Source organism: Dermacentor silvarum, chromosome 1 (assembly GCF_013339745.2).
Source record: "Dermacentor silvarum isolate Dsil-2018 chromosome 1, BIME_Dsil_1.4, whole genome shotgun sequence".
Taxonomy (NCBI): Eukaryota; Metazoa; Arthropoda; class Arachnida; order Ixodida; family Ixodidae; genus Dermacentor; species Dermacentor silvarum.
In genome coordinates, this window is record NC_051154.1 from 196791619 (window position 1) to 196814304 (window position 22686).

Below are 22686 nucleotides of genomic sequence, written 5' to 3' on the forward strand. Positions count from 1 at the left end.
AAAAAGAGGGCTTATACTGCCATACAAAACGGAAATGTTTTGTATGGCAGTATTTGGCCAATTCTTAAACACCCCTGAATTTAATGCGCACACACTTTTTATGGGTTCGAAGTAGAAAACTAATGTAGGAATGACATTATGCTTCTAAAGGTAGAAATCTAATATGCGCTCAATTAAAAAAAAAAATGTAGCGTGCCTCTTATCTGGCTATCAGAAAATGATGCAAGCAGAGAAGTTTACCTTCACGGAATGGCAATTTATTTACACTTAATGGCCGTCGTTACTCGAAAGCACTTTATCGCTGTCTATGGACTGCAACATGTCCTCCCGTGAGGTCCATGAGCATTTGATATCGATTCAGGCAGCCATGCCGCTGGAAACATGGTACGCGCGAGCGGCGCATGGCGGCGCCAGCGGTCGAGCACTGGGCTTTGGCGCAAATAGAAGTACACCACACTGCATTTATTGAACAACTCCACAACTATCAAAAATGGGAGATGCTGGCCCCAGCCTAGAATAACTACTTTACTAGATTGTCCTGCAATGGATGTAATTCTCAGGAAAGCGGAAAACATCCGACGCGACTTTGTTGCTGCTAACTTAGCATATAAATTACCTGATTGGGATGCATTCGTACGAACAAGTTAGGTTCAAATAATTAAGATCAAAACATAAACTTCAGCAAAACATCGAATAATCTGGAGTCGAATTAAAGCATGTATACTGTATAAGCAAAAGTGAAACAGGTTATCCCAACTTCATGGACACGATGGCAGTGGAGTGCCAGTTGTTGCACATATAGAATCACCACATGAACTTCTTGAGCTGTACAGAAAGCCAAATTTGGGCTGCATATGAAAATAGTTATTAACCACTTCATCCCATTCAAGCTCTTTTATGTTCAAGCAACTCTGGTTGCACTGGAAGATGCAAGTAATGAAATATTTTTGTTATGTCAGCTGGATCTTGCAGTAGAGCTATTGTTACATGTGGTAGGGTGAGATTACTGTATATGATCAAACCCTGCTAGTTCTCATTTCCATGCTCTGTATATATTCTAAACAAGGTAGCCCAAGGATATTCTTCCTCGTTTTGTGTGACATTTCTTGTGCCACACCTAAGGTGTCCATGAATATTGTATTTCAACTGTTTTTCTTTTTTCAATAACCTCCTTCTGCACAGCCACACAATCGTGCTTTCCAGGAATGTATGAACCGAGAAAAAATAAGTTTAACTCTATTGGGTCATTTTTTGTGTTCTCGATCTCGGCGTTGGCGCCGAAAAATCATACGTAAGGGGATCGTATCAACAAGGTTCTACTGTATTATGAAAGGGCAGCTTGTGGTGGGAGGGTCATACGGCCCCTTAGACCTAGACTGTTAGGCAGGTGCACAGCAATGTTTCCGTATGGAGCTCAGGGAAGCACTGAATGAACTGTTTGCCCCAAAACAAAGTTTAGGAAGCTCGAGCTGCTGACAGAAGGTGTGTATGTGGCGACGACCACCAGAAACTTGTCTCTTTTAAGTACCCTCAAATGAGTAGGAGACAGTCACCTTAGGAGGCCTGCCTCTTCGCAGCATTCTCTTGAGTCGCTTTGTACCCCTCCGTGTAGATGGTCCATTGGAATTGCTGTTCTCAAATGCTTCCAACACTGGTGGCCTAGGAGCTTCTTCGGCAACAGGGCTCTTGACTGCTCTGACAGTGGGTGGTGGGGCATCCTCTGGAGCCAGCACAGGTGGTGCAGACTCCTCTTTGGACACCTGCAAAAGGGCCAATGAAGGATTACTGATGGGAAATCTGGAAGGATAAACTTCCTCAATACTCAAGATGTGTATCTCCCAGGCTCCTAAAGCCCAAGAATATCACATGGAACTGTAGATGGGTTAACCACATGTAAGGCTCTTAGACTGGGAAGGCTTAGGACATTGTCCTATTCAGCAACAATGGGGACGAATTACAGCAAATGATTGAGGACCTTAACCGAGAAAGTGTAAGAGTGGGGTTGAAGATGAATATGCAGAAGACAAAGATAATGTTCAATAGCCTGGCAATGGGACAAGAATTCAGGATTGCCAGTCAGCCTCTAGAGTCTCTAAAGGAGTATGTTTATCTAGGTCAATTACTCATAAGGGACCCTGATCATGAGAAAGAAATTTATAGAAGAATAAAATTGGGCTGGAGTGCATACGGCAGGCATTACCAAATCCTGACTGGGAGCTTACCACTCTCGTTGAAAAGAAAAGTATACAATCATTGCATTCTACCGGTGCTAATATATGGGGCAGAAACTTGAAGGTTAACAAATAAGCTCGAGAGCAAGTTAAGGACCACACAAAGAGCGATGGAACCAAAAATCTTAGGAGTAATGTTAAGAGACAGGAAGAGAGCGGTGTGGATCAGAGAACAAACGGGGATAGCCGATATTCTAGTTGAAATTAAGCGAAAGAAATGGAGCTGGGCAGGCCATGTAATGCGTAGGATGGATAACCGGTGGACCATTAGAGTTACAGAATGGATACCAAGAGAAGGGAAGCGCAGTCGAGGACGGCAGAAAACCAGGTGGGATGATGAAGTTGGGAAATTTGCAGGCGCAAGTTGAAATACGCTAGCACAAGACAGACGTAATTGGAGATCGCAGGGAGAGGCCTTTGTCCTGCAGTGGACATAAATATATTCTGATGATGATGATGAGCACATGGCTTTACAACAGCTGTTTCCCTGCTTGTCATCTGCTTTCTTTCTCATTTCATAGCTACAAATGACCCGGTGCTGTGCACGCAACACCCGAGATGCATAAGTTACTCATTTGCAACAAAGTTTCGTGAACAGGGGTGTTACAGTGTATCTTCCAGTTTACTTAAGGCTTCTATGGCGTTATGTGAAAACGATGAAAAATGACTTGATTTTAGCCAAAAACAAAATGCGCAAATGTCCTTACAAAACTGCGCTGTGCCCAACATGCTGAACTCACTTAAATCTTTTGTTTTTACTTCCTTGCTTCAACTTTGAATACCACTCTTCTCAAGCCATACTTTGCCAGTGACACCACAGTACTAATGCTGCTTATCATGGCCATAAAAGGCAGTGCTTGCTTCCTCCTATGAGGATATCGTCTACATGACTTTCAATGGTCATAATGAAATACTGTTACGTGTCATTTGCCCAACTAAGAATGCATTCTAAAAATTTGTTATTGTAATTACAGATTTCTATTTCTTTCAAATCTTGATTGCGATACACGAGTTTCTTTTTTACTCCAAGACCCAATGCATACTTGCCAACTTGTAAACATCAAAATTTGTATAAATTCCACAGACACGACAATGAAGGGTGGAAGGGGAATACAGTCAAATCCCCCTACAATAAATGCCGCTACAACGAAATTTCCGCCACAACGAAGATTTTCTGATTCCCCGTCAGCTGCCCATAGAAAGTAATACAAAAAAAGTCCCTTCATAACAAAGGCGTTTTTATTCGGTATTTCCGCTTCAACGAAATTGGAACTGCCGAGTAGTCAAATTAGAAGGCCCTTCCAAAGCTGTGACGATCGTATGTCCGCTTGAACGAGGTTTTCGCTAACGAAATCAAATTCAAAGTACCGATTTAAGCCACTGCAATCCATAGCCACGTGTGGTCATCACGCGCCTGCGCGAGACTGCAGGGGATCACCGCAATCGCTGCCGTCTTCTGTGGTCTGTGTCCGGTCAGAATGGCTACGCCAACGAAGAAGCGTAAATTTCTCTCTCTCGAGGAGAAGGCACACATGATCGCCGAGGCAGAAAGCGGAAGGATGGTAGTTTTATTGGCCGTATAAACCTGTAAACATTTGCTAACTAAATTACCGAGCACGGTGTCATGCGCACACAGGTAAACATGAACACATCTCGCGGAAACTCGGTGTTAACACACTGGAGTGAGAAGGGGCGGCAATAGCAGCTAGCGAATTGACCTCCGTGCTGTCTCTCGCTTCACCGCGAACTAAACGTCGTAAGCACAGCGCACACACGACGACTCTACCGGCACTAGTTTCACTTTGCCCACATCGCAGATCGCTTTGAAGATGAGGCCCGCGCGGGCACTCACTTTGTGCACGTCGCAGATTCCTTTCAAGATAGCGGCCACGCCGCAGCTGCTGTTGTCAACAAAATGCGAACATCTCGCCATCTGTGGAAAATGACAATCCGATAGACACCAACTCCGGTGATTGCTTTGAAAGTAATGGAGTCTTTTCACCTCATCAGAAATGTTATCAGAACTCACGGCAATGACATTGCGGTGGCCTGTAGGACCCGCGTAACGCCTTTGCTTGCCTTGAAGCGAAAAAAATCACGTCTGACTGACTCCTGGAAATAAAACTTCCGGTAAGCGCAAGCTTGCCAGCTTTGTCATGCAGTGAAATTGTGATAATTCAAACCACTTCATTGTGACGGTGCATGTGCCACAAAATTAGTGTTTCGCGATCAGCCGGGCACGCGCATTGGGTTAAGCCGCAAAGTACGAAAAATGCTGTAGCAGCAGCAGCAGCAGCGCGAAATGCATTCTCTTGTGAAGTTGACACTTTATCGATTGCCTTCGGGTACGTTTCACCCTTTGCCCCCACGCCATTGTGAAGACTTCCCGGACGATGGCTTCGGTTTCGTTCACTTCACGTCAACGAAGTTCCACCACAACAAAATTTGTCACGTGTCTCGTGAATTTCGTTGTAGCGAGAGTGGACTGTCGCACACATAAAAAAAAAAACCTTGCGGACACCTTATGTGAGATGCAAACACAACTTATACACACAGACGAAATTAAAACAACAGTCACTGAAAACAAATGCATTGCTTTTATATCAGTGACTTCTCAGTGCCATTAGTGTTGATCTCGCCTGTTTGAGGAACTTGTCTGAATACACTTGTCAAAGCAAATACCCCTCTCATGTCCTTTCACCAACTTCCAAGAGCATGGTAGAGGACTGATGAGCGAAACCTTTCACAAAAAATGCATTTCATGTAAAACTTGACAAAATATTCATAAAATTGTTGAGTGAGACCCAATTCCCAAAACTGTATAAAAAATTCGAGCAGGTATTCCAATTCAAACAATTTTTTTAGCAGTGCACGATAACTGGGACACCTTGTATATCTGCACCTCATAAGAGTTTTTTCAAGCAAGAACCCCCATGTTGTTACTTTTCCTTCACACTCATGCTGCATGAATTTCTTTGAAGTTTCACATTTGCCTTTGTCTAGTAGCGAACTGTCAACATAAATGAAAGCAAGCCAAAACAACACTTGCTTCCACACTGCGGGTACGCCGAGGCCGTAGCTGAGGTTGGCTCTCCACACGGCTGCTTCGTCGTCTGGTTGTGGCGCCCACCAGCTGCTGCTGAGCTGGAACTGGAGACATCGTTGCTGCTTGTGCTGCCTCCTGGGTGCCCAAATCACTGGTGGTTCTCCCCAGCTGTTCAACAACAGGCGCTGCTTCATTTTGCTCCGGAATCTCCATGCCAATGAGACGGACACCACGGCGAGACTTTTTAGGCGGCAGCACCATGCCTTTGTGTCCAGGAATGCTCCTGAGGTGGGTTGCCGCTGTTTCTGCAGTACGAAGGAATGCACACGCTTTTAGCAGAATTTGCAAACCTAAAGCAACATTGGAGTGCTCTATCCAAAAGCAGGTAGAAGCTTTCAACCAGTGAAGTAAAAAAATGTGTAATTATTCCATTTTTTTGTCATGAAAGTTGCATGTCTGCATCATGCAAAAATCTGTTCATATTGATAGAGGAATGCTGTAGAACCTCGCTCATACGTTTTTCAAAGAGCCGAGAAATGGGAAAAATTGAGAAATAAGAGCAGTGGTGAACTGCACACAATTTTAATTCTTACGTTTGAAAAAAAAAAAAAGTCGCAGTTTTGCCTGAAAGGCAAAGCATCAATTGCGATAGAAAATTGGTAAACAGCTATACAATGTAAGGATAATAGTTTTATCATCCGTATAAACTTGCAAACAACCCGCCGTGGTTGCTTAGTGGCTATGGTGTTGGGCTGCTGAGCACGAGGTCGTGGGATCGAATCCCGGCCGTGGCGGCCGCATTTCGATGGGGGCTAAATACGAAAACACCCGTGTAATTAGATTTAGGTGCACATTAAAGAACCCCAAATGGTCCAAATTTCCCGAGTCCCCCACTGCGGCATGCCTCATAATCAGCTCGTGGTTTTGGCACGTAAAACCCCATAATTTAATTCTTAAACTTGCAAACATTAACTTATTAACTATATTAACACGTTCACTACGTCGTAGGTCACCGGTGGGTCAAGGCCTGTGCTCCACCTATGCGATTGCGAAGTTACGTGCATTTATCTGCTTGCGGCTGAGATAACTTTATGACACTTGAACGCAGAGGTATGATTTTTGTTGCATGAGGATACACATGTCCAGAAGAATACTTGTCCGATGTTAAAGGCTATGTATGACCCACCGGTTACCCACGACACACTCAATAAAAATGTTTTTGTGCCGTGTGCAACGTGACCCACGGTGACCCACGCGCGAGAGCTCTCCATCTTGTGCTGCCGTCTGAAGTTCGAAATTGCAACTAATATATATTGTCGATTGCATTGGACGTGAGGTGGTGCGATTGTTTCTAAAGAGCCGATTGGTGGCACGTTCCTCCATTGTGTTGCTTGCAAACTTTACCCACAGTTTTTGAAATACGTGCCGTTGGACTAAGTGTATTAGTTTTCCCTGTTGCTCCAAAACTTTTAAGTGTGCCTAATGGAGCCTCGTGCCGTTTACGGGCGCAAAAAAAAAGCGCAGCACTGAGGAAAGAAATGAATTTAGTTGTGCCGGGAAAAATGCGCCGGCAACATCGCGATCACCCGCAGGTGAGTCGAGTGCTTCAGTCTCAGATCTTCATCCATGGACAGACAGTGAAGCCAGTGACGAAGACGGCGTTTACGAACCGTCAGAGACCTCAGCCAGCATGCGAACGGTGAGTCAGACCTGACTGGGGATTCCAAAGCGGACGATTCAGACGACACTCTCATTCCTCTCAGACCATCATTAGAGAAATGGACACCAGCAACAATCACTTCGCCTAGTGTGACGCTGCAAGATCAATCACTTGCCATCTAGCCATGATGCCCCGACGTTATTCTTCATGTTTATTACGGATGATATCTGGCAAATGATGGTGGATGAGACAAGTTTGCCCAACAAGTCTTGGAGTCCACTACACCTAAATCTAAGTCGTGATTGAAGAATTGGGCGGAAACCAGTGTCCAAGAAATGAAGGCATTTGTTGGAGTACTGATTTGTATTGGTCTTGTCCGCCTTCCTACTCTGAGCCACTACTGGGCAAAAAGCGACCTGTATGACATTGAACTCATTCGCCAAAGTATGAGCCGTGACCGCTTTTTCCTGCTTCTCAGGTTCTGGCATTTTGCGGACAATGAATTGCTTACAGAGTCGCAGGATCGCGTCTTCAAGATCCGACCTCTGATTGAACAAGAATTTTGCCGCTGTGCTTGAGCCAGGAAATGAGGTTGTGATCGACGAAACAATGGTGCTATCGCGTGGTCGACTTTCGTTCAGACAGTATATTCCAGGAAAAGCCCATAAGTACGGAGTCAAGCTCTTCAAGGCATGTGCAAAAGACGGTTACACATTAAATGTCGACGTTTATGCCGGAAAGCTTGATTGACAAGTTGGCGTTGGACTCGCAGATGTATATTTGTAACTCATGCAAAATTATAAGGGAGTCGGGCGCACGCTCTATGTAGGCAACTTCTACACGAGCTTGTCGCGCGCTCTTCGCCTTCTAAAAGAAGAAAGGGCTGCCAAAAGAAGTCACTGAACCGAAGATTGCGAAAGGCAGTGTGACCGGACATCAGTCCAAAGATGGAGTTAAGCTACTGAAGTGGATGGAGAAGAGGCCCGTTCTGATGCTCACATCTGTCGCCAAACATGAAGCAACTTTGGTGGACAGCGGCAAGAAAAGAAGGGACGGCATACCAATCACGAAACCTCAGGCCGTTCTCGCTTACAACGCAAGAAAAAAAGGCGTGGACTATAGCAACCAAATGGCGTCTTACTACAGCTGCCTTAGAAAAGGACTGAAGTGGTAAAGGAAGGTAGCCGTTGAGTTGCTTGTCGGAAGTGCCATTGTAAATGTGTGGAACATTCGTGGCATGCTTGAAGGAAAGTCTACGCCAATTATAAAATTCCAAGAATAACTGGCTCGTTCACTGTTTGGCCCTCGTCAAGACAAGATCGAAGAAAGTCGTGGGAGAAAGCGCGTCCACCCGCTCGAAAAAACTGGTGGGTCGGCACGCAACACTCGACGGCGCTGCACAGGCTGCTATGCGGCCATCAGTACCAGCAGTAGCCCAAACGACGCTAGGGTGAGAGCGAGAAAAGTGACCGCTTTCTGTGGAGAATGCCCTGGCAAGCCATTCATGTGTTTGTCGTGCTTTAATTCTAAGCACAAGTAAGCTGAGATGCAAGCTACCTTCAACTGCAATACGAGTACGATATAAACTTCAAAACAAGGTTAATATTGCTACTAAATTTTAACTTTTATTTACCTTTTATTTTATTTCTATCACAGAAACTGACTTGATGTGTTTTTTTGTGGCAAGCACTTTGTATTTAAACATAGATTCATGCGAAAAAGGTGGAAAACAGCTTTGCATCTTTCAAATAAACGCGCCAAACGCCCGCTGCAAAGGTGGCAGCGCCATCTCGTTGGAGCAAAAGAAAGAGGCATAGACGTGCGTCCCACTGGTTGGTCACGACGCACCTGGGGGATATACTCAATGGCCCACTGCTGGGTCACTCCGTACCTAAAGCCAGACCAAAAAAAAGCATGCCGCAGTGAACGTGTTAACTAGCAAGATGTCAGCGCGCATAGACAAACATGAACACATCACAGTCGATGACCGCGGACACTAGCTGTCAAAACGCTGGTGTGACGAAGTGCGGCAAGAGCAGCGAGCGAAGTGACCTTCGTGTTGTCTGCTTCATCGCAAACTGAGCGGCAAAAACACAGCAAGCATAGCGGTATGCGCTGTCGATGCACCTAGACTCTGCCCCTAAAGCAGATCACTCTCAGGATAGGGGCCGCGCAACCGCGCAGTACACTGTTGATGCCAGAGTACAACGCCGCTCCCCTATCCCTCCCTCCCCCCGGTGCCTCGGGCGTGACGGAAGACAGCGCGCTTTCTCCCCACTTTCCTTTCTAGCGCGCGAGATTGAACAGCGATCGTTGCCTTCCCTTGCAAGCTTTCACTCGCACATACAGCATACGGCGACGGTGTTATCGCCCTTGGACTTTAGACGAAACATGTATGTGCCAAAACTAATTTTAGCGCCCCAAAGTGTCATAGACACCATCTTCAAATAGCAAATACCGATCTTAAAGGCTATGCTTTTGCTGGCAGAAACCCAAAATACGTCATAGGTGTTGCCCCCAGCACTTTGGGCGGCCAATCCAATCGTCAAGCCAAGCTACATGAAAAGTCAACATGGCTGCTCGGGCCGACACGAGGTTACAGTGTACTGGAAGGGGCAGTGCAGCGCGCGGAGCCAGTGACCCATAGTGCGCCTGACGCCGCCGGTGGCGACAGAAGCGGCGGCGCTGCAATCGCCCACTCTTGCATGCAGTTGCTTGTTTCGTGGCTTGGAAGCGCTTGCTATGGCGCTTGTTAGGTGCTGTTTCTCCCGCTTTTCTCTGAATGTGTGGTGCTAAAGCGTGCGAATGGCTCCTAAGCAATGCTTAAACCATTGTTTCGCCCCTGGATGCAGCGCAGGGTACTCACGAAGCAAAGAAATGGCGAAGTTTTCACTGTTTAAAGTGCCCACAGACCCGGAGCGAAGAAGCGTTTAGGAATGTAATTTGCACAGATGCGATAAGAGGCTTACACATGATTACGCAGTGTGTGAGCTACATTTTGAGCAGTGCTTCATCGTTAGAGACTATGTGCATTGGATCAATGGCACGGCGATACAGATTCCGCTGGGGACGTCAACGATCACTCGGACGCCGTTCCCACCATCTTGCCTATAACGACGCCCGACATTTAAGCAAGCGCTTGCCTCCGAAGAGAAACATGAGAAAGAGGAACTGCTTCAGGCGCAAATTTCACAGTGAAAGTAGCATGGATGTTTTGCACATGATACATCGTGCTTCCCCCTTGCAGGTCAGTTGCGAAGACCATGAAAAGAGCCTAACTGCACGTATGGTCAGGTTTTATGTTATCATGAGACTGCACTTTTTTGTGAAAGGCGAAACTAAATCCAATCTGCTGAGGAAGCGTAATTCAGCCAAACACCTTAAGCTAAGCAGGTGCAGTGTAACTATCATATCGCACGTTGTATTTTTGTCTCCCTATCTGCTCTATTGTTTTTTTTGCACTTCACCCTGCTAATTATGCGGATTTGCTGAAGCAAAGCAAGCAGCTGCACATTTGTAGTTCATTTGCTGCCCATTACCATGGCAGTGCTGTCACTGCATTAGTGTGGAAAGCTATTCCAGATATCAATGTTCTGTGCCCTACCTCGTATATGTGTTCTGATACTCTGTGATGGCTTATTGTTAGCATTTAGTTGCAGATTGCACAGACCATGAGCTTGTGCCCCTTTTGTGAAATGCTGCAGCTCGTTTAGCTGCTTTGCCATTTCACTGAAATTGCCATTTGGCTTCCGACATCATTGCTTTGCTAGTCTTCTGTTCGATCATTTGTGTTCACTTTTGCGGGTGGGACATGGTTCAACAGCTGAATTTCAGTGATTTTTTTCAGACTAAATTGCTTCTGTGGACGTATGTGACGTTTTCAATTCGTGCATGAATGTTTTCTGTGTAGCTTTTTAATTCGTAAAAATTTCAGCTCGCGTCAACAGTAACGAGTCCAGCTGATTCTGCGCGACGTTATTCATTGGTGCAGTTTTTTAATTTCTTTTCTTTTTCCAGGCTGTCATCTAACGTGTAGCCAAGGAGATAACGAGTGTATATTGTACCTGCTTAATTTAAACTTACTTTCGTTGTTGCAGGGACTAGCTACGTTTAATTCCCCTGTCACGCGGCCAGCCGATTGCGATTATGTACAGTCCGAATCTGCTCGCTCGCGATCGTAGACTCGTCTGCACCCTGAAGCTCTGTAAGCTTAACAAACTCGATCCTGATTGCTGAACGCGTTGAAAAAGTTCATTTAGATGGGACTCAATTGCTATCGAAACTGCCCTTATTCTCGACAGCGTGGCAAGATTCAAGCGGCGAGGATAGATATGCTATAGTTATTTCAGAGACCGCTTTTGTTTCTGTGGCAAAAAAAAAAAAGAATAAAAAGCAGTACGCATTGTATTTTCTGATCATAAGCAGACAATACAGACTAAATAAACTATGTGCTTACAGGCAAAAATCTGAACAATGTTTCCAGCACGCGCCAAGCATATACGAGCGTCGCAGTGGATGTGAGTGTGTCATCTGCTTCTCTTCAAGAGTGGTCGATCGCAGCGCCGCCACTACTCGCGACGCCGCCTGAGCCACGCGGAGAGTGCCGCCTCCTGCACTGCCCCTTCTAGTACACTGTAGTGAGGTGGCAGTTCTTAATGCATGATCCGGGTATGGTCCCACAGTTGTGACGCAACAGCGGAGTTCCCAATGCATTGCATCTTATGGAAGCTATGCCGGGACCGGGCGAAAACGACGTAACAGCCAAGAAAACGCAGCACCCGGGAACGCAACAGCGGGATTCTACTGTAATATGTGCAAAGTAAGCAAAGAAAAATTGGGCATTCCTTCCTTTCAGTAGTTGAAACCCCCATTATTAAAGAAGATAATTATGATAACTCTTTCGTACACAGAAATTCAGTATTAGAACTGAATTGGGGGCGCTGTGAGCGCGCGACGCCAGTAAACGTGTTGTGTCGGCTCCACCGATTTTCAATCGCGGACCCAATCACCTACTCTGGCAAAACTGGCATAGAGCGATCCGGAACATCGAGCCGAACAGCTCGATACCGAATTCGTCCAGGTGGGCCTATTTTCTCTAAATTTACGGCTGATTTTCGACCGACCACGTAGGCGCCGTCGTTAGCGACGCCGACGGCCGGCCAGGTGGAATTCGCCCTCCGAGGGAAAGTGACGGCATCCGCGCTCCAATTACGTGCTTACGACCCTGAGGGTGGACCTCGGTCCCCACCACCGGTGATGCAAATTTGACGGTTTTTTAGAAAATTCGGAGTCAAGCTTTACTTCAGGCGTCCAACGCCACCCCGACCGCTGGCTCATCGGTCGGAAACGTGAACGCTCCCGCGACGCGCACCACGGGACGCAAGGGCAAAGCGTTCATGAAGTGGAAGTCGTGCCAAATGCTCAAACCCACTCCCGTTATAGTCATCAGACTACATTATAGTCATCAAGCCCAGAGAATGTATTTCTCTTCACGAGGCGTTCACGGAAACCGGCTCAGCACCGCCATCTTGGCGTACCTCAGGCCGGAACAGGCCTGAGCCACTTCTGTGCTGCCATCGGGAGACCAAAACATCATCATCGTGCATACCCCGGACATCGAGGCGGCCAACCGGCTCATCAGGGACTTTGCAGTGAATACTGAGAAGGGATCGGTCCCGCTTCACGGTTACCTGAGACAAGACAGCGGCAACATGTGCCACGGAGTAATCGTGGTCCGTAACACATACACCACGGAAACTCTTATACACCGATTGTGCTGGCGTGCCGGCACCATCGTGAAAATCCGAAAATTCGGAACATCCAGCAAGGCACGCATCACCTTCGCAAGTAAGAAGAAGCCGCATTACGTGCATTATGACATCATACATGGTCGTCTGTGTACAAAACTATTACAAAACTATCCCGGCCTGTGGCCATTGTGGGGCTGTCGGGCACCGCGTGGATGCATGTCCAAACCTGCAGCCGAACACGTGTGGACTCTGCGGACTCCACGCTCCGCTAGTGGAGGGAGTCCGGCCCCTCGCAACTGTGTTCCCTGGTGTTCTGTGTGCAGTGGTGCCCATGCCACTAACTCTCGCGACTGTGCGGCAAAATTCCGCACACCCAAGTTGGCCGCCAAAAAGGGTGGGAAAAAGAAAATGGCGCCCAAGAACAAAAGCCGCCATCTTGGGCAACCCAGCGACCAGCTGCCACCACACGGCGGCCTGGAGAAATGAGCGGCGGAGACGCACGGCAGAACCGGGGCCTGGTTCAATGCCGTCAAAAACGGACACCAGGTAAGCAATTCAGGTGGGGCTGCTGCTTCTTCCTCCCCCTCTCACTCCCCTCCCAAGCACGCGGAGCGCCAAACAAGATCAAATAGCAGCACTCAGGGCCCAAAACGAGATGCTGCTAAACACACGGCGGCTTGGAGAAACGAGCGGCAGAGACGCATGGCAAAACCGGGGCCTGGTTCAATGCCGTCAAAAACGGACACCAGGTAAGCAATTCGGGTGGGGCTGCTGCTTCTTCCCCCCCCCCCTCTCACTCCCCTCCCAAGCATGCGGAGCGCGAAGCAAGATCAAATAGCAGCACTCAGGGCCCAAAACGAGATGCTGCTAAAGCCTCGATACAGATAATAACACATGAGGATGACATGCACATTTCAAAGAAGTTCTTGAGAAGATGGTAAAGATAATTAACGAATTGGAATCCAAAATCAACCAGCCTCTTTCTCCTCCCTCCCTCCCCGCGACTGAGGTAATGGAAAGTGAGCTCGTGGAGCCGAAGGTGGCAACAAGCGCGGAGGCTGCATTCCCCCCCCAAGGCCCGTTATGAGGCCCGTTTCGGGGCCATAGACGCCCGATTCGCCGCCTTGGAAAACCAAATCTCAATGATGGTTATTGCCATCTCAAAATTACAAGATACAATCCCCATGATGATTGCCCAACAAATTGCGCACTCCTCGCGTAGGCCCGGCGGTCCCTACAAGGACGTATCCGGTTGCCCTCTCAAAACTTCTAGACACACCCCTGAGGTAGATGATGACGACAGCTGCTCGCTCTCCGGTATGGAGGTCTCCGCCCTCCTTGCAACTGCTGGCTCAGGAGCAGCGTCACTGCAATCCCACCTCAGCCTAACTGACCATGGCGAGCAGCCCTAAGATCAGGCGCTCCCCAAGAACCAATTCGGCCACCCCGTTCACAATGTCCAGTGGAACGGTCAGGGCATCCGGTCCCGCGCGAAGGGGGCGAATCTCCGACTTTTCCTTTCAACTCTCAACTCGCTTCCCGCGGTGGTTGCCCTCCAGGAGCCAAGGAGCAGCGCCACCCTTACAAAATACATCACCTTCCAGCAGGACCCCTCTTCTTGCATCTGTGTGCATAAAAATTATACGGCTAATCTAGTCGGCTTGGAACTTGAAACTGAATATTCGTATGTGATGGTGACACTTCTACCGCTCAAGAAACACGATGCACCACTCCACATACTCAACCCCATATCCTGTTCCCCCAGACTCAAAAATGTCACGTTCGCAGCGCTCTTTAGATGTGCTCTAAAGGCTGCAGGCAGGGACCCCCTGATGGCTGTGGGCGATTTTAACGCCCACAGTACTCTCTGGGGGTACGTGCGTGAGGAGAAGCGGGGACACAAGCTAGTGGAACTTGCATCCACGCTGGGGACTCTCCAATGCGGGTGGGTAACTCCGTGACCCGGGATATGTGCCCGGATCTTACCTTTACCAAAAACATTAGACACGCAGAATGGGCCAACACCGAGGAAACCCTCGGGAGTGACCACTGCTTTATCACTACCACCGTAATGACTAAACCATTGGCAAGACCACATGCACTAGCTGGGCTCCCCGATTGGAATAAGTTCCGGCAAGGATGCATCAATTCAGCCTCTATCCGCGAACAAGGATACCACGCGTTACACACAAGAATTGGTTACACACCTTCATTCGACGGAAACCCAAATTCAACTCTCGGTGGCAATGCCGGAGGTAGACAACCACCTTCTGCACCTCTGGGAGGCGCGGCACAGCCTCATCTGCAGATGGCGCCACCAAAAACATAATAGAAAGCTCAAAATTCGCATCGCCGAGCTCACCCTGTGAGCGGCAGAGTACGCGGCCCAGCTCACAGACTCAAAAACGCACCGAGACACAAAAACATCTCCAACGAGCTATTCACAGCTTTGATGGAGACTCTAAATTAGCATACAAACTACGCGACCAGTACCTTTGCACTCAACAGCACCCCTGAGGGCTCACGTACTCGTATGCAGGTTCAGAGAACGCATAGCTGGATCAGCCGTTTCAGCTGCATGACCTGAAGGCGGCCCTAGCTAAAATGAAACACGAAACGGCACTGGGACGGGACAAGATAACCATGAAACTGCTTGCCAATCTTCCCGACCCCACCTACGATACCCTCCTCGCTTTCATCAACTAGATCTGGCTTGGTGAGGCTCCCCTCCCAATCAAATGGAAGACCGCTCTGGTAACTCTCATTCCAAAAGCCGGCTAAGCCATAAACACAGACAACCTCCGCCCCATCTCCCTCACGTCTTGTGCGGGAAAGCTGATGGAGACCATGGTGCGGGACAGGCTGTCTGCGTTTCTGGAAAACCAAAATGCATTCTCAAACACCATGTTTGGTTTCCACCCGCACCGGTCTGCGCAGGATGTTTTCTCCTTCAACTCGACCGAGAAATTCTCAACCCTGTTGAATACCCCCTCAACGATAAGGCAATACTCGCCCTAGACTTGAAGGGGGCTTTCGACAATGTCACACACGAAATTATCCTGCAACATCTCTCCAAGACCAACTGTGGACATAACACATTCCAGTATGTCAAGCAATTTCTCTCGGATCGACAATCTTTCATCCGAATACAAGACGAAGAACACGGCCCCTATCAACTGGGAACGAGAGGTACCCCACAGGGCGCGGTCCTCTCGCCGTTACTTTTCAATCTGGACACGATGAAACTTCCGGCTCAGCTGGCGAAGGTCGAAGGAGTCCAGCACGCGCTGTACGCCGACGACATAACCATCTGGGCCAAACACGGATCGGTTGGAGACATTGAGGCCAACCTGCAGCAAGCGGCGGAGATCGTGGACGCCTACGCCCGCCGCTGCGGCCTTCAGTGCTCCCGATTCAAATCCGAATTCGTGCACATTCGCCCGTCGCCTAAGAGCACCAGCAAAATGGAACTATTCCTGGCCAGCGGCCTGATACCCAAACACAATGAGATTCGAGTGCTTGGTCTCTTTATCCACAAACACAAATGAGTTGATACGACAACAAACAAATTGCGTAAGGTGGGGGACCAGGTGGGCCGGATGGTCCGCTGGGTTTCTAACAAATGCGGGGGGTTACGGTGCAAAGACGCCTTGCAGCTGGCGCATGCATTCATCACCAGTTGAGTCCTCTACTCGACTCCTTACCTCCACCTACGCAAGTATGACGAGAACGCCCTCGAGGTGATTCTCAGGAAGATGTACAAGCGTGCCCTCGATCTCCCGATAACCACGTCCAGCCACCGCCTCATGGGCCTGGGGATGGTAAACACTTTCGCGGAGCTCCGGGAGGCACACTTGACCAATCAATATACAAACAAGACTTTCAAAGATGCCGTCGGGATGCCGCCTATTAGCCCGACTACACATCCAGCACCCAATACTGACGGAAGAGCGCGTACGCATCCCCGAAGTCTGGAGATACGCCCTGCACGTGTGGCCTCTTCCGGCCAACATGACACGTGATGATCACAGTGGCAGGCGCCTTGCGCGGGCAGAGGCACTGGCCCGCCACTATGGGAACAAACACGGAATCTTCTACGTGGACGCCTCCGGCCCTCACTATGAGGAGTGGTACACGGCCGCAGTCGTCCATGACAACGTCGCGGTGAATGGCCTAACATTCAGAGCTCAAGACATAACTCGCTATGGCGCTAGCCGCCGCAGACCATGACTCGCGCCTCATCATCACAGACTCGAGAGGGGCCTGCAAAAATATTGAACAGGGGTACATTCCTCTCATTGCATCTCGCATCCTTCAAAACAGTGACAACCTCGGCCCCGCGTCTCGAACGATCGTATGGGCTCGTGCTCATATTGGCCGCGAAGGCAACGAAACGGCAGACGCCGCTGCCCGCGCGCTCACTCTCCGGGCAGTGCCTTCAAACCCTTCCGAAATGGATCCCAAACCTAATCCGGCCCTCACTTTTCGAGAAATTACTCAACTATACCAATTCTGCCACGCAATTTATCCTAAGCCCTGTAAGTAAAGTCCCTATATAAGAAAAGTACCGCCATCCTTTGATAAATGCCGCTTCTCTCTCTCCTGTATCTCCGATTGGACGATGATAGCGCACGCTTTTCACGTCTTTATATTTTCTTTTTTTCCGCCTCAGAGCCATGTTGAAAGTCCTCTGCGCAGTCGCCGGCGGCGGCGCACACCCGGCCTGAAACCTTCAACGTGGACTTTTGAGGGGCGCCACCGTCGACTTGGCTTTCGCAAGCAAAAAGTAAAGAAAAAAGCAAGCGCTTTAGGAGAGGAGGCAGCGGAGGAAAGAGTAGATGGCGGTACTTTTCTTATATAGGGACTTTACCTGTGAGGGCCTTACAAAGGCAGAGGAACGCACACTCCGCCTTTACACCAAAACATGCCTGGCTAGCACCGTTTCGTCTGTCACAATGATTCATTTCCTGCTGAAACACCACGTAAAAAGCTGTTTTAGCTTTATTATTACACAAAAACATGTTTTGTTTAATTTTGGGGACGTATTATTGATGTACAATTTATGAAGCATAAAAAGTATCAGCTGGTTGCTAAACTTGGAGGACAGACAAGATTCTCGCTCGCTTTGAAACAACTTGTTGTCTGTTCTTGGTTTTCTTCGCTTGATCCTGCATTGTAGGTGAGTAAACTTTATTGAGAGATGTAATATGAGTGAATGAAAGCCTTTTATGTAGATTTTATTTTAAGAACGCATTAGTGTAGCCATATACACGTTTTAGACGAAGCCTCGTTTAACACCAGCCAATGCAAGCCTCGCAGACACATATCCTGTCATTCCCGTGAGGGCACTGCGCCCTTTAGGAAACTTTCACAGATGGTAACGCCAGATTACCTTCTAAGTGTTATAGTGAGAAACTCTATGGGGTGCGATATTACGCGGGGTAAATTTTCCGCGAAAAAAAACAAACATTTTGAGCACCGAAACTCGTTGAACGCGTCAGAACACATTTCCTGCGGGATGGCAAGTCAACCAACAGGCGGCTGTCGCTGTAACAGTGCGGGACATCAAAACAAAAATGGCGGCTTACGAAGCAAGCCGAAGGAGATTTTTTCTACGCCGGCGGCTTCTGCTTACACCGCGGGCGCCGTATCTTCTAAGTGATCTGCGATGTGACAAAGTTTAGTGCCGGTAGCTTCGTATGCGCTGTGCTATCGACGTTCGCGTTAAATGGGCCCTGAACCACCCCTCGGGCTAGGTGAAATTGTTAAAGGGTCCCTGAAACGGTTCGGACAAATCTTGTAGACGCGTAGGGTACAGCTACAGTAAAACATTCTCACAACAATTTCTGCAAAGCATCTCATATTAAGAGACCTACGGACGATTACAAGTTACCCTCCTCCCTAGCTATGCGTTTTCTCAACTCGTTCGCCGAGTGATCGGGGCTAAGCTCCCCGCCTTCACGGCTCTACATCATATGGCGTGTTATCTACTTCCGGTTTTCTTGGAGCCAGCGTGCGAAGCCTCTCCAACCTCTCCGCCAGCCGCCAGGCACTCGACCCCAAGCGAGAGGTTCGAAGTAGCGTGCGTTGCGAGCATTCTGTTGCAGCATTCTGTCATCACTATTGCTGTGATGACAGCTTCAGTCAGAGCAGACATAAGCGAGCCGACTGAGCGGCCTGATCGGTCTAAAGTCGGTCTGCATGGTCCAGCCACCTGGTGGTGCAGTGCTTAACCAGCCAAACAAATAGCTAATATTCCTGTAACCAAGTATAAAACATTTTGAACATCTAGAAAACACAACGTGTTCACGATTACGCTCTCGCTCTTTCCAAAAATTTTAGTTCTGTGTTTGGTTGAGCTCTGTGCCACCATGTGGCTGCACCGTCCAGGCCGTTCACGTTTGTGCCTCCGCCCATCCCGTAAAACGCCCGATGCTCTCAGCTAGCGCTTGGTGTTTACCCGAATGCCGGACACGCGAATCACTACTGTGCTGTATAGGAATCTGTCGACGTGAAGTGGCGGCCGCAAACGCGTAGATGCCGGTGCCGATCGGATACCCACAACCAGTGCTGCAGCTACTTCGCTCGCATGTTTGCCGTGCAGAGAGACACGATGTCGCAGCTTGACATGTCGCCAATCGCCACATTTTGTGGGGATCTGAGTAATGTGCCGGCGCCATTGCACGGGTTTCACCTGTCTGCCGTCATCCGCCTTTCCCCGCCCGCTCCCAACCGGTTTCAGCGGTGGCCTGCGGTAAGGGCGGGGCGCTGATGTCACGCGCGGCCGCCTTCGGCTGCGAGTTACTGAACGTGGGTCTCTTATCTCCGGGAGCCAGCGCAGGGTACGTACATGCTTTTCTCTCGTCCGCCGACACCTTTATGACTAGGACTTGAGCTCTAGGACTTGAGCTCGCACACGGTGCCTTTGCCCGTGCGGGGAGCACATACTTTGTGCTGATCCTTTACTGACGCTAAGCTGACGAGCGATGCCTAGAGCTCGCGCGAGTTCGTACCACGCCGAGCCGCACTTGCCGAAAAACCAAGCCGAAGGAGATAGCTCGAGCTCTTGCGAGTTGACTCATTCGCTATCGCCAAAGCAAGTAGCATAGCCGCCGGGACTTTTCCTAGCGGCTTGTCCCCCAGGCTTGATTGAGCCTGTGCTCTCACAGTGAAGTGCTATAGGCGCCCGTTTCTGTATTTTTGCCCTTGGTGCGGAGGTACGGAAGCCATAGCCTGATCATTAGCGACTCCAAATCGGCGATCCGGAACTACACCAAAGATTGGGTGTCCGAGGATGTGGCACACATGCTCAACGCCAGAGCCGGCCGGATACTTTGTGTCCGGCATGATTACGAACAAGTCCCTCAAATGGTTACCCGCGCACGTCGGGGAGCTTGGCGCTACCAATGACAACAGCCGCAACAACAACGACAACAACAATACTAACGGACGAAGACACACCGACATCCCGCCCAACCACAACGAGCGCGCCCATCTCGTCGCGAGGCAGCTTACCCGCCGCGACGTGATCATTCAGAGGGCAGCCGCTGCCGTTGTGCGGGACCCCAGCGGAGGTGTGACGGCCACCGCATGCGGCACCGCCGCTATCGTTACCAATACAACCCAAACCGCGGTGGACGGAGCTGGGGGCCATGGGGACGCCGACCGCGATATCGAGGAATTTCCAGCCACGTACTGAGAGGTTCTTGGTCACTACAGGAAGGAGCGTAAGAAATATCCACAACCCCGCCGGCGGCTGGACAGGTCCCAGGCAGTCGACCTGAGGCGGTTGCAGACGGGCCCTTTAACCAACCCCTACCACCTGCACCGCCTGTGGCCTGCACTGCACCTGTCACCCGGCTGCCCGTGGTGCGAGCACGAATGGGCCGATATGGCCCATATGCTTTGAGAATGCCAACGCCATGAGAAAGGAGGACCAAGAGGAAGGGGGAACACAACAGCAGGACCCTCTGAAGTGGGGCGGGCGCCTCGCTGAGGGATGGCAAGCCACCCTTCTCAGCGAGGCACCCGAGGACCAGGAGTGGGCCTTCCAGTGGGCCAGGGCCATTGCCGAGGATCTTGGAATATTTTTCTCCGGCGATGGACCCCTGGCAGCCTAGCCCCGGTCACCAACAGCCAACTGTTGGACAAATAAAGTTTATTCCTATCCTACCCTTGGTGCGGGACCCTTTTGGCTCCCCACCGCCTGGGCGTGCATTACTGTGTTCTTGTGTGCGTCACTCAGTAACCCCTTGCGACCTGAGCTCGCGCGCAACGGTGCTGGAAGGGACAGCTGACGCGGCCCCATGGTTCGCTAAGCTCGAACCCACGGTGGTCGGTCTCCTGTGAGACATTAAGAAACCACAGTGGTCAGATGCCCACAACGTGCATCTGACCGCGCAGCTCGCGTCAACATGCACACTGTAACACAAGCAGACGACACTTGTTGTGTGCCGGAAGTGCTTTCAAGAGTGTGGTGATACACTGTCCTTAAGCATTCTCTTTCTGTTACTTTCTTTTTATAGAAACAAATTAACTAACATTTCAACTATTATGAACAACATTTGTTCACCAAGATGTTGCAAAAATTGCCGATGACGCGCCCTTGGCAGCCAATCAGATAGCTAGCCCTACTGACGTGATATGGTCAAATCGCGACAAATGGTCAGGGGCGGCTTAAAATTAATTCGAGTGTCGTGCTGTAATCGGTAGCGACGTGCCTCTTTAAAACCTTGTAAATAAATTACACGCTTTACGCAGAGCACTTACATACGTCAATTAATGATCCGAAGGACCTGCCCTAATGACTCAGTATCTTTCTCAGATCTTCAAAATAGTTTCAGGGTTCCTCAACATAGTCCGCGGGTAGCATACGCTGCGGTGAACATCCCCGCCAAGTTTGCGGTCGTACGCGGTGCGTGGAGCTTGCAAGTGGAGCGCGAAGTCACCTTTCTCTCAAACTCTTTCTTTTGAACAGAAGCCATGATCCTCACTCTCTTCTGTGAGCTTTATTACCTAATAAATCACATTCCAATACGCGGCTGCTATTGGTCGCTGCAGTGGGCTACACTACGGCCGCCGCCACGAGTCCAGTGGCTAAGTGCACTGCGGCTCATCTACGTTAACTCGCTGGGGGCAACCGCGTTTGGCTCAAGTTTAGCGTGTTGTAGGCACCAAAATCGGAAATCATAACGTCTACATTAAGATCCAAAATGAAATTTGAACTGCGCGCCACGGTGGTACTCCATAGGAGGAGCGTTGTGGCCCCGCCCCACTCTCCCGTAGCCTTCGCAGCACAAAGCATTGAGGGATGAAGGGGAGCACAGCGGAGGCCGTGTTTGATTGCCAGTAACTTGGCTTCTGCTGAACGCACTGAAGTACTTTTTGCGGCAAATTATTTCTGAAATAGCCAATTTTCACTTCAAATGTCTTTCTCCACTTATATAAAAAGTGGTTCAGGGCCCGTTTAAAGGGACACTAAAGCAAAACAATAAATCAACTTAGAATGATAAAGTATTCTACAAAAACTCTGCTGTCGTTAATTATACTGCAATCGGTCAATTATTAAAAGAGAAAATGAAGCTCAAAGTTTAATTTTAATTCCGTGCGGAAACCCCAACGTCAGCACTTCAGTGTGACATCGCGACTTCTAAATTTTTGGTATTTGGGCCACGTTGGCTCAGTAAAAGTTCGCGAAACTTGTCATATTCAGCCTTGGGCTCCTTAAGAACACAATGTAGTCAATCTTTACCGCTAAAGAATTAACTGGGACCCAGAAGACACTGTCAAAATCGATGACGTCACGGTAAGCTGGTGCGGGAACTTCAAGGTGGCGTCGCCACTCGCCTTTTGTGTTTTTCGTTTCTTTCTGGCTTACCAAGCGGCTTCTCACAGTAAGAGTGGTGTTTTCGGTGTTGTGAAAAAGTAATCTACTGATACAGAAAAAAAGATTTTTCCCTTTAGTGTCCGTTTAAAGTGACGGAAAGCACGAAGGTCAAT

At 49.1% G+C, this 22686-nt stretch overlaps 1 protein-coding gene across 21 annotated transcripts in view; it reads right to left on the reverse strand.

Moving 5' to 3' along the window:
- The window catches only part of LOC119436613 (histone acetyltransferase KAT6B), a 133898-nt gene that overhangs the window by 6037 nt on the left and 105175 nt on the right, over positions 1 to 22686 (reverse strand). For all 21 annotated transcript variants that reach the window (XM_049659181.1, XM_049659168.1, XM_049659146.1 and 18 more), the window contains 2 exons: positions 5281 to 5582; positions 1554 to 1760 (listed from right to left, as the gene is read on the reverse strand). In XM_049659181.1, the coding sequence (XP_049515138.1) occupies positions 1554 to 1760; positions 5281 to 5582 (509 nt within the window). The remainder of the gene's footprint in view (positions 1 to 1553; positions 1761 to 5280; positions 5583 to 22686) is intronic.